This window comes from Sander lucioperca, chromosome 18 (assembly GCF_008315115.2).
Source record: "Sander lucioperca isolate FBNREF2018 chromosome 18, SLUC_FBN_1.2, whole genome shotgun sequence".
NCBI classification, from domain to species: Eukaryota; Metazoa; Chordata; class Actinopteri; order Perciformes; family Percidae; genus Sander; species Sander lucioperca.
The window spans coordinates 27,524,534-27,537,033 of record NC_050190.1 but is presented as its reverse complement, the minus strand read 5'-3'; the positions used below and the strand labels follow the sequence as shown (position 1 = coordinate 27,537,033).

The 12,500-nt window shown below is 47.6% G+C and overlaps 1 protein-coding gene across 1 annotated transcript in view; it reads right to left on the bottom strand.

The window, feature by feature from the left end:
• kiaa0586 (KIAA0586 ortholog) overlaps positions 1 to 12,500 on the bottom strand; it is a 41,295-nt gene that overhangs the window by 6,840 nt on the left and 21,955 nt on the right. The window contains exons 12-24 of the mRNA XM_031304642.2: positions 11,894 to 12,086; positions 11,775 to 11,806; positions 8,608 to 8,785; positions 8,210 to 8,332; positions 7,944 to 8,068; positions 7,515 to 7,709; positions 6,921 to 7,093; positions 6,327 to 6,451; positions 6,019 to 6,212; positions 2,518 to 2,671; positions 2,247 to 2,406; positions 889 to 1,142; positions 563 to 615 (exon numbers count right to left, since the gene is read on the bottom strand). Of these exons, the coding sequence (XP_031160502.2) occupies positions 563 to 615; positions 889 to 1,142; positions 2,247 to 2,406; positions 2,518 to 2,671; positions 6,019 to 6,212; positions 6,327 to 6,451; positions 6,921 to 7,093; positions 7,515 to 7,709; positions 7,944 to 8,068; positions 8,210 to 8,332; positions 8,608 to 8,785; positions 11,775 to 11,806; positions 11,894 to 12,086 (1,959 nt within the window). The remainder of the gene's footprint in view (positions 1 to 562; positions 616 to 888; positions 1,143 to 2,246; positions 2,407 to 2,517; positions 2,672 to 6,018; positions 6,213 to 6,326; positions 6,452 to 6,920; positions 7,094 to 7,514; positions 7,710 to 7,943; positions 8,069 to 8,209; positions 8,333 to 8,607; positions 8,786 to 11,774; positions 11,807 to 11,893; positions 12,087 to 12,500) is intronic.

The following is a 12,500-nucleotide window of genomic DNA, read 5'->3' as shown; positions in this document are numbered from 1 at the left end:
CATTATATTTCACACAATTTAAGCTCTGTTTAAAAAAAAATGAAATAGGATCAGCCCAACGAATTGTTTGGTGTGTAATGACCTAACTGAAAGCCTCGTACCGAACGGTTCAATATGAATACGTGTATCATTACACCCCGAGTGATGAAATAGTCTGATTTTGACCTGCAACTGATCTAATAGAGAGAGGAATTAGGTATGGTATTACTTTACCACCCATTTACACAGACAGACAGAGAGAGGTTAAGTCTTAGTCTAAAGAAGAACTCAGCAGGAGCTCAGTCTGGCCTAAGTTAACCCCCCCACCCCCCCATGCAGCTTTGATGGATCTAAAAGCTAACTTTACAGTTTGTAAGTAAGATTTTGCATAGCCTCTGGGCTAAGCCCCCCCTGTCTTTCAATCCTAGTGACGTCTCTGGCCACGTTCAATCTCTGAACGCTGGGACACAGCTCGGAGTTGTCGGGGCTGAACGTGGCCCTGCCCTCTCCAGGAAGCTGACAGGTTCACGTCACATGATGCCCCCCCCCTTTCAGAGACGTCTGTAAACCAGAGGAGACTCACCATGTCCTGCAGCTCATGGAGAGAGCTGGAGAAACTGCAGACAGCCCCGTCCTCTGAGAGACAGACAGACAGAGAGAGAGACAGGCAGACAGAGAGACAGACAGACAGACAGAGAGAGAGAGAGAGAGAGAGAGAGAGACAGTAAATATTAGTCTGTATGATCAGATGATAGTCAGATGGTAGATGATTTTCTCTCTCCAAGTCCACCTTTGATCTCCAAACTACAAACATTCAACGGTAAATCATCAACATCCCTAGATGATGTAATGATGATGTAATGATGATGATGATGTAATGATGACGTAATGATGATGTAATGATGATACCTGTGGTGGCAGCCAGCTGGTTGACACTGATGAGCAGCTCTCCCTCTGAGATGTGTTTCAGCGCTGCTTCGGTCGCTACGGTCGCCGTGGAGACGCTGCTAGAGGAGGAGGAGGAGTCTGAGGAGGAGGAGTCAGACGGGGACGCTGGTTCTGGCGCTGGTCCAGGTTCAGGACCGGGGGGAGGGGGGAGAGACGGGGAGGGGGAAGGAAGAGGGGAGGAGAGAGGAGGCTCCTCCTCTGCTACAGACATCACCCTGCAGGAGGAGAGAGACGTCAGACCCTGGTCGGGATCAACAGCCCGTTACTATGGAAACCACTGCAGTTCTGTGTGTGTGTGTGTGTGTGTGTGTGCAGTGTGTTCCCACCGTTAATACACAGCCTTGTCTCTGTAAATGGAAAACAAACAGAAACGAGCCACAAAATAATGTTCCAGCCAATCAGCTACAGGCAGCAGCAGTTGATGGGGTGGGGGGCAGCATGTGGGGGTGCTGGCCAGCAGTAGTTATCTGTCCATGAATCTGGAGTTTAAATATCAACAATCTTTGCACAGCATCACTTACTGGACTTAAACTACTTAACAACCGGTCGATGGAAACCAGCTGGGATTCATAACAACGCACCGACGGAGTAAAGACGTCAGCTCTGGTCCCTCTCCTTCTCTCTGACTGGGACGTTTTGGGAGTGTTTGGTGGGATTGCTTTCTGTCACAACCTCATTTCCCCATGGGGACAAGAAACAAACTACTACTACCCACAATGCCCCTCTACCACGTGTCAAACTCAGGGCCTGGGGGCCAAATCCGGCCGTATATCAGTTTGGGTTCACAATAAATTTTGGCCCGCCTAGTTGTGTGCCAAACCAAAAACACAGAAAAGTGTTTTTTAAACTGCAATTACCTGACATTCAAAGCAGAATATGGCAGATTTGAGACTCAGAAATCTCCCCAGAAGCAGAGATAGATAGATATATATATATATATATATATATATATATATATAGAGAGAGAAAGAGTTTTCATATTCAGGCTGTGAAAACAGGTTGTTGTTAAAATAAATGTTATGATGGCTAAGGAACTCTTGATGACTTTTGTAGGACTTCATTACAACAAAAATGCGACAAAAATGTTGGAAAAAGCAACAAATTTACAAAAAGGTGACACACGTCTGAGAAAGCCCCAAAAAAGTCTGAACAAAAACAACAAAAATGAGGGAAAAAGCGACCAAAATGTTAAAAAAGTGACATGCAGTAACAAAATAACGTCATAATCTCTCCATGTCTGGCCCTTGGAGTGAGTCTCTTTCTCCAGTGTGGCCTTCTGGGAAAATGAGTTTGACCCCCCTGCCCTAGAGAGTACTTACAGCAGCTGTGTGCGTGCGTCCACGTCTTCTTCTGGTCTCTCCTCGTCCAATGGCAGCTCAGAGTCGCCCCAGGTGAGAGGGGGCGGGGCTTGAGGGACAGCAGGAGGACTTCCTGTGGAGTGGGCGGGCTCTGGGCTGGAAGTGGGCGTGGCTATGTGCTCTGATGTCACAGTGAGACAGAGAGATTATATTTCCACATGTATTTACTTATTCTTGTACAGGTGTATTCTGTTGTATGGCTCCATACTCGTATGCTGCTGCAGTTGCTGACCTGGAGCTGTGATTGGCTGAGGAGGCTCGCTGTTCAGCGGGCTGGTTGGTTCAGAAGGAGGGGGCGTGGCCAGGGGCGGGGCCTCTCTGCTGGGAGGGGCCGGGCTGGGCGGGGGTGTCGGCACCGGTGTCTGAACCAGAGGAACCGGTTCTTCCTGGAACAGAAGCAGAGCTCAGTTCATCACCAGAACAGTCTGACGGACGGCTGCAACATGCATCTTACACACTAAAGGTGCAACGATGAATCGATTAGTTGTCAACTATTAAATTAATCGCCAACTATTTTGATAATCGATTAATCGTTTGAGTCATTTTTTTATTAAAACAAATCAGATTTCTCTGATTCCAGCTTGTTAAATGTGAAGATCTTCTAGTATCTTCTCTCCTCTGGGACAGTTAACTGAAGATCTTCTAGTATCTTCTCTCCTCTGGGACAGTTAACTGAAGATCTTCTAGTATCTTCTCTCCTCTGGGACAGTTAACTGAAGATCTTCTAGTATCTTCTCTCCTCTGGGACAGTTAACTGAAGATCTTCCAGTATCTTCTCTCCTCTGGGACAGTTAACTGAAGATCTTCTAGTATCTTCTCTCCTCTGGGACAGTTAACTGAAGATCTGAAGAGTTTTGGACAAAACAAGATATTTGAGGACGTCCTCTTAGGCTTTTGGGAAACTCTGATCCACATTTTTCACCATGTTTTGACATTTTATAGATCAAACAACTAATCGATTAATTGAGAAAATAATCGACAGATTAATTGACTATGAAAATAATCGTTAGTTGCAGCCCTATTGCACGCTGCCCCTCTGGGCGTAGATATAGTCGGCCGCGATGCAGAACCAAGAGATTCCAGTCCTTCCAGAGAAATGAGGAGTTTTTTTGTGATTGTTTTGGGCTAAAATCCTTGATTATGCGTCACGTTTTCTTAAAAAATGTGATGGAATATGCGGGATATTTATGCAGTTTTATGCGAAGAAATTGCGAGAACTTTTTAAAACTGCGGATTCATCGTGGCTTCATCGCGGGGTTTTCAGCTTTTCGATGATGTTCACGTCGCGTGATTACGTCACTTCATAACGTTCCCATGGCAACAGGGGAAAATGGCTGCTCTTGTGTGAAGTAAACTCAACATTTTTCATCTTTCTGCTAAGATATGTGGGACTTTTTTGCAACGAAAATGCGGGGATTATGAAATCATGCAAGCCCCGCATATTTTGCGCGGAAATCTGCAATTTATGCGGCGAAAGTGCGGCGTATTTGAAAAAATGCCCCCCCCCCCCGCATAAATATGCAGACTTTGGCTGATTATGCATTGAATTATGAGATCACATGATCACGTTTTTCTGGAGGGAGTGAGATTTAAAAGGTCATTCATCCCGGCTGTTATCCCCATTGTTAATACTATCCTGTAAATTTAAATGATGTTGTACTGTGGTTGTGTTTATTTGTTGTTGGTTGGTATTTATATTTGTTACTGCATTACTTTTTGCACTCTACAGTACATCCCACTCCATGTGTACTTGTCTTGATATTATGTCTTATTTGTATATCTGTATTTTTGTATATTATGTATATTGTTGTCTCTATTGTACAGTATGTGTCTATATCACTATTTGTCTATGTATAGAGAGTTAACAGTTAAGTCAAATTCCTTGTGTATGTAAGTACACTTGGCCAAAAAGTGTGATTCTGTATTCTGTCTGACGGGCGCTACATGGCAGCGTGACGTCTGCAGAGCGGAGGGTCCAACGCCACGCCTCCGCTATAATCAGAGGAACTGGAGACACGGACAGAGAGCAGCCTAGTGGAGCGTCTGCTCTACAAGCCTGAACACAGGACAGTCTTCTATTTATATATCTTTTACACAGAAATGGATCATCAAGTGTCCTAATTTCTTTTACATTAAACTACAGACACACAGGAACTTAAAGTAGTAGTAGTTATGTCACTAGGGATGCACCAAATCCAGATTTTTGGTGTTCTCCTGAATCCTGAATCCCCTGGTTGAGATTCTGCTGAATCCTCGTCCCATCCTCAGTCCATGAACACAGTGAACTCATTAATGAAGTAAACAGTGACTGTCCTTCCTTTGCCGTACCTGAAGTTGCTGCATTCTGGCTGCTGTCTGTAGATTCCTTCATCACAACTCGTATTCTTCCAGATGTTTCATACCAGATGTTGTAACAGCGGTGATGTTGTGTATAGTTTAGGGTCCTCGCCACCACCAGACTAATCAGCATTGTAAATTGAACATGTAGCTGGACTTGAATGGCCTTCTTTTGACTGAAAGTTCTGCCAAACTACACTTTTTCTGCTCACCAGTTCCATCTTCACTTTCTCACAGCCTGCTGCATTGAACGCTCCACCTACGTAAACACCTTCCTGTAATCAACGGCGCCGTCATTACGGCGACCAGCGTAGTGACAGCGTAGCGTTCAGCAGAAACCCAACCCCGTCAACAAGCCCAATATTCAGCCGGATCAGAAGCTGAATCCTGGATTCAGTTCATCTCTGCATTAAACTACAGATATACAGGAACTGACCTCACATACGTTATGCGTTCAATGTTTCCCCCACTTTTTATTTTGCGTATTTGATATTTTTATCAAAGTTTTTTTCTAGGTTTTTGTCATCAAACACACACACACACACACACACACACACACACACACACACACACACACACACGTGCGCCTGCTCTACCCCCCGTACCAACCCGGCCACCAATTAGCTGTTTTGATCTCTAAAATGCGAAGGACCTAGAAACTATCCACATTTAACAAGCTGGACTCCAACCCTTTAATCGATTATCTAAATAGTTGCCGATGATTTTCCTGTCGATCAACTAATCTCTTTATCAAGTTATGTCCTCAGTACACAGGTATTATCCAGGTATGATCTGGTTGCCTGAGGTTTGAAATCTATGAGTCTATATTTACACCTGTGTTCAGCCACCATATCAGGATTAGCAGCAGCAGCAGCAGCAGCAGCGCTGTGTCTAAAGCTGGAGCAACAGGACATTTTACTGAGCATTAATGAGCTTAACCTGGTTATTCCATCCTCCTTTCAAGGAGCATTAGCCTTTTATGTCTTGTTGATTGTTGATTGTTTATTTTCATATCATGTTAAATTGTTGATTGTTAATTCTATGTCTTTTCTATTTATAGAAAACTTATTTTTTTTATTGCATTTTGCACCGTGGGTCCGAGAGGACTGAAATTTCATTTGTGCCGTATGTCATGCATGTATAGCACATCTGACAATAAAGCTGACTTGACTGACTGATAGAAATCTAGACCACCCTGGCTGCAGCAAATGTAATCTGCAGCCAGGGTCGTCTAGTAACTCTCCGTTGGCTTGGAAAAACCAAACTCTGGTCAGGCCAATCACATCGTGTATAGAGTCGGTGGGCGGGGCTTAACATAATGACGGCACAGTTGCAGCGGTTCCGCGTGAATTCCCTGCTACTTGACTAAACTGTCACAAGACTGAAGCCTCTGTACCTCCTGATGTTCTCCTGGTCCTGGTCCTGGTCCTGGGTCTGGTTCTGGTTCTGGTTCCAGGGAGTCTCTCTGGCCCAGCATCAGGGCCACCTGCTCCGTCAGAACCTCGTTAACCAGCTGCCGGATCAGAGCCGAGTCCACCGACACGTTGGAGTCTACGAACAGCTGCAGACCTCCACCTCCTGCTGCCTCCACTGGACCACAACAACATCTGGAGTCAGTTCACACACACACACACACACACACACACACACACACACACACACACACACACACACAGATTCTGCAACATCAGCCTGTGTGCTCACCGATGTCTGAGGTGACGCTCCGCTCCTCGGAGTCTGATTGGTCGACGGAGTGGTTGTGGGCGGGGTCAGAGGGAGGGGGGCGGTACATCTCTGAGATCATCCTGGACATCAGCTGCTGCTCCACCCTGCAGAGACAGACACACGTTCATCATGAGATGCAGAATGAGTTTACATTTTAAAACCTTCAGATCCAGCTACGTCCGTGTTTGGTTGTATATGAAGGGACTAGTTTAATCTCTGGACCGACTGACTCGACATGTAACCGGAGCTCGGGAGCTTCAGAGCTAAGGCGGGGCTACAGATTAGGTGTCCCTAAGAAACGCGTATGTAACAGTAGTTCCACATTACATTCATTCATTTGCACGCGAGTTTTATTTATTTTTATACCGTGTATTCTCTGTGTAAATTCATGGACCGAACCGAGACGCCCGTACCGTTTCAGTTCAATACCAATACATGTACCGTTCCACCCCTAACACACACACACACACACACACACACGGCGTACACATACACATTACGTCTACGTACGCAGAAGCATAAGTCATCCGTTAGAATGAAGATGTGTGAAACATGAATCAGTGCGTTTCTCACCACTCCAGCATGCGGGTCTCCAGGGCGTCTCTCTGCAGGTTGAGTCCCAGGACGGGGGCCTGATCCTGGGCAGGGAGCGCCGCACGGGGCTGGGGGGGGAACACGGGACCATGATACAGAACCAGAGGGGGGGACGGACCTCCATCCAACTCCACAACACACACATCCTCCTGCTGGACACACACACACACACACACACACTTTTGACACAACTGAATTTGATCCGCAATGTGTAACGTTACTGTTGGCCGCAGCCTGAAGCAGCGACCACACAAGGCTGCATCTGATCACTAACGTTAGTTTAATAACGTAGTTACTACGTTGTATCTCTCTGGTGAAACTACGTATCGACTGACCCAACGATAGATTTCGACACATTTTAGAACTTTTTTAAACAAGGTTTATGTTTTAATGGCCCTGGGCGTATTGATCTACTGTTTGATGACGCTGTGCTCAGTCAGCGGGCAACCTGCCGGGTTAATGCCCTCCTCCCAGCCAACCACAATCAAGCATTCTTAAACAAAGTAGAATAAGTAAAGAGTAAGATATGAGCGTTTCCTACGGTCAGCGTGTAATAAACTATCTTTAGGTTACCTGGACGACGACATCAGCCACAGACAGGAAGTCAGTTCCAGGGAAAACGTCTTCGTCCTCTTCTTCTTCACTCTCAATCCTCATGATGTCATCAGGGGGCGGAGCTTCACGCTCAACCCTCATGATGTCATCAGGGGGCCGAGCTTCACGCTCAATCCTCATGATGTCATCAGGGGGTGGAGCTTCCAGCTGCACCTGCCAACACACACACACACACACACACACACACACACACACAGTTTAACACACACACACACACACACACACACACACACACACACACACACAGACACACACACACACACACACACACACACAATTACACACACACACACACACACACACACACAGACACACACACAGTTACACACACACTTTTAATGAAACATACCTGTCTAATCTAACTAAAGATGATCTTCAGAGACTCACCTGAGACGGTCGCTCGGACGCTCCGTCCTCGTCGTCAACAGCAACCGCGCCAGCTGTGGGAGGAGCTGTGAGTGGTGATGTCACTTCCTGTTGACGCCTGGAAGATGAGTCAATCCTGGGACGACCTGGGGGGACGGGGGGGGGACGACAACGTTATTCTTTAATACTCTGAATATTTACTTGTTTTTAATAAAAGGTCCTTTAATTCGTTCCTAATTTACTCAAAGTCAAAGCTTTAATGTGCAGATATTCATCAGCTGACTGACCCAGTGGGATCGCCATGGCAACACCTGCGCCGATGATGACGTCATGAGGCCGGGGTTGTCCAGGTGACGGAGTGAGGGGCGGAGCCAGACACGTCTGAGTCTTACAGGACTTCAGCTTCACACCTGACGGACACGCCAAGACTGTTAGAGAGAAGTCCCGCCCCTTCCTGTGTGTAAGCCACGCCCCTTCCTGTGTGTAAGCCCCACCCCTTCCTGTGTGTAAGTCCCACCCCTTCCTGTTTGTAAGTCTCACCCCTTCCTGTGTGTAAGTCTCACCCCTTCCTGTGTGTAAGCCTCACCCCTTCCTGTGTATAAGTCCCACCCCTTCCTGTGTGTAAGTCCCGCCCCTTCTGGTGTGTAAGCCCCGCCCCTTCCTGTGTGTTATTTCGGCGCCTGACCTGTGACACTCTCCACCAGCCGGGGGCGGGACTTCCTGCCGAGTGTCGAGGCGGGAGAGCTGAGGCGCAGGTACGGACTCTTCTTCAGCGTTCGCCTCAGACCGTCGTACGGCGCCCGGCCGTACAGATGCAGCAGGTACGCCTCGCTGGCCGCGGCCTCAGGCTCCGCCCCCGGCGCCTGCAAACAATGACATCACAACACTATAAATAAACTTCAGGGCAGGTGGAAATAGAGGGAGGGAGGATAGAGGGAGGATAGAGAGAGGATAGAGGGAGGATAGAGAGAGGATAGAGAGAGGATAGAGGGAGGATAGAGGGAGGATAGAGAGAGGATAGAGAGAGGATAGAGGGAGGATAGAGGGAGGATAGAGAGAGGATAGAGAGAGGATAGAGAGAGGATAGAGGGAGGATAGAGAGAGGATAGAGGGAGGATAGAGAGAGGATAGAGGGAGGATAGAGAGAGGATAGAGGGAGGATAGAGGGAGGATAGAGAGAGGATAGAGGGAGGATAGAGGGAGGATAGAGGGAGGATAGAGGGAGGATAGAGGGAGGATAGAGAGAGGATAGAGGGAGGATAGAGAGAGGATAGAGGGAGGATAGAGGGAGGATAGAGAGAGGATAGAGAGAGGATAGAGGGAGGATAGAGAGAGGATAGAGAGAGGATAGAGGGAGGATAGAGAGAGGATAGAGGGAGGATAGAGGGAGGATAGAGAGAGGATAGAGGGAGGATAGAGGGAGGATAGAGAGAGGATAGAGAGAGGATAGAGGGAGGATAGAGAGAGGATAGAGAGAGGATAGAGAGAGGATAGAGGGAGGATAGAGAGAGGATAGAGGGAGGATAGAGAGAGGATAGAGAGAGGATAGAGGGAGGATAGAGGGAGGATAGAGAGAGGATAGAGGGAGGATAGAGAGAGGATAGAGGGAGGATAGAGGGAGGATAGAGAGAGGATAGAGGGAGGATAGAGAGAGGATAGAGAGAGGATAGAGAGAGGATAGAGGGAGGATAGAGAGAGGATAGAGGGAGGATAGAGAGAGGATAGAGAGAGGATAGAGGGAGGATAGAGAGAGGATAGAGGGAGGATAGAGGGAGGATAGAGAGAGGATAGAGGGAGGATAGAGAGAGGATAGAGGGAGGATAGAGAGAGGATAGAGGGAGGATAGAGAGAGGATAGAGGGAGGATAGAGAGAGGATAGAGGGAGGATAGAGGGAGGATAGAGAGAGGATAGAGGGAGGATAGAGGGAGGATAGAGAGAGGATAGAGGGAGGATAGAGAGAGGATAGAGGGAGGATAGAGGGAGGATAGAGAGAGGATAGAGAGAGGATAGAGGGAGGATAGAGAGAGGATAGAGGGAGGATAGAGGGAGGATAGAGAGAGGATAGAGGGAGGATAGAGAGAGGATAGAGGGAGGATAGAGGGAGGATAGAGGGAGGATAGAGGGAGGATAGAGGGAGGATAGAGGGAGGATAGAGAGAGGATAGAGAGAGGATAGAGAGAGGATAGAGGGAGGATAGAGGGAGGATAGAGAGAGGATAGAGGGAGGATAGAGAGAGGATAGAGAGAGGATAGAGGGAGGATAGAGGGAGGATAGAGAGAGGATAGAGAGAGGATAGAGAGAGGATAGAGAGAGGATAGAGAGAGGATAGAGGGAGGATAGAGGGAGGATAGAGAGAGGATAGAGAGAGGATAGAGAGAGGATAGAGGGAGGATAGAGGGAGGATAGAGAGAGGATAGAGAGAGGATAGAGAGAGGATAGAGAGAGGATAGAGGGAGGATAGAGAGAGGATAGAGAGAGGATAGAGAGAGGATAGAGGGAGGATAGAGGGAGGATAGAGAGAGGATAGAGGGAGGATAGAGAGAGGATAAAGAGAGGATAGAGGGAGGATAGAGGGAGGATAGAGAGAGGATAGAGGGAGGATAGAGGGAGGATAGAGGGAGGATAGAGGGAGGATAGAGAGAGGATAGAGGGAGGATAGAGAGAGGATAGAGGGAGGATAGAGGGAGGATAGAGAGAGGATAGAGAGAGGATAGAGGGAGGATAGAGGGAGGATAGAGAGAGGATAGAGAGAGGATAGAGAGAGGATAGAGGGAGGATAGAGGGAGGATAGAGAGAGGATAGAGAGAGGATAGAGAGAGGATAGAGGGAGGATAGAGGGAGGATAGAGAGAGGATAGAGGGAGGATAGAGAGAGGATAAAGAGAGGATAGAGGGAGGATAGAGGGAGGATAGAGAGAGGATAGAGGGAGGATAGAGGGAGGATAGAGGGAGGATAGAGGGAGGATAGAGGGAGGATAGAGAGAGGATAGAGGGAGGATAGAGAGAGGATAGAGGGAGGATAGAGGAGGATAGAGAGAGGATAGAGAGGATAGAGGGAGGATAGAGAGAGGATAGAGAGAGGATAGAGAGAGGATAGAGGGAGGATAGAGAGAGGATAGAGGGAGGATAGAGGGAGGATAGAGAGAGGATAGAGGGAGGATAGAGGAGGATAGAGAGAGATAGAGAGAGGATAGAGGGAGGATAGAGAGAGGATAGAGAGAGGATAGAGAGAGGATAGAGGGAGGATAGAGAGAGGATAGAGGGAGGATAGAGAGAGGATAGAGGAGAGGATAGAGAGAGGATAGAGGGAGGATAGAGAGAGGATAGAGGGAGGATAGAGAGAGGATAGAGGGAGGATAGAGGGAGGATAGAGAGAGGATAGAGAGAGGATAGAGGGAGGATAGAGAGAGGATAGAGGGAGGATAGAGAGAGGATAGAGGGAGGATAGAGAGAGGATAGAGAGAGGATAGAGGGAGGATAGAGAGAGGATAGAGGGAGGATAGAGAGAGGATAGAGAGAGGATAGAGAGAGGATAGAGGGAGGATAGAGGGAGGATAGAGAGAGGATAGAGGGAGGATAGAGGGAGGATAGAGAGAGGATAGAGGGAGGATAGAGAGAGGATAGAGGGAGGATAGAGGGAGGATAGAGGGAGGATAGAGAGAGGATAGAGGGAGGATAGAGGGAGGATAGAGAGAGGATAGAGGGAGGATAGAGAGAGGATAGAGGGAGGATAGAGGGAGGATAGAGGGAGGATAGAGGGAGGATAGAGGGAGGATAGAGGGAGGATAGAGGGAGGATAGATAGAGAGATGTACATTATTTTAACCTTTACGTTATGGATCAAATAACTGACCGGTCTGTGTCCAGCTGTCTGTCCTCTTCTTCCTCTCCCCGCAGCAGTCTTACTTCCTGTTGTAAGACTCCCCGCCGCAGTCTTACTTCCTGTTGTAAGACTCCCCGCAGCAGTCTTACTTCCTGTTGTAAGACTCCCCGCAGCAGTCTTACTTCCTGTTGTAAGACTCCCCGCAGCAGTCTTACTTCCTGTTCCTCTGAACGCGCTCACTGGCCTCCCCCGACCTTTGTGGGCGGAGCTTTCAGCAGCCCTCTGCTGTGATGTCACCGCCGCCGCATGTTCGATCGCAGCGTCCTCCGAGGACATCTCGGCCTAAACACAGGAGGAGGAAGAGATGCACTGTGGGTAATGTAGTCCCAGATCAGGTTCATACTTATATACGTATTTTGGGTTTCTAGAACAGGTTGACATGCTTTAATGGGTCTGTGTTAATATACTCAGATAGTTGGGGAGTGAAGGCCTTTTCATAAAATGTTGCTTTCTGTAACTTTGTATAAAAACTAGGGCTGTCAAAATAACGCGTTCATTTCGATTAATTAATCTGAGAAAAAATAACGCGTTAAAAAAAAACAATGCAGATTAATCCATTCCATATGCAGAGATCATACGCATTTTAACCAATACTTGTCCATGACTTTTTCATGACTCTATCCTGACTTTTTAATGACTGTCTGTGTCCAGCTGTCTGTCCTCTTCTTCCTGTTCCCGCCGCAGTCTTACTTCCTG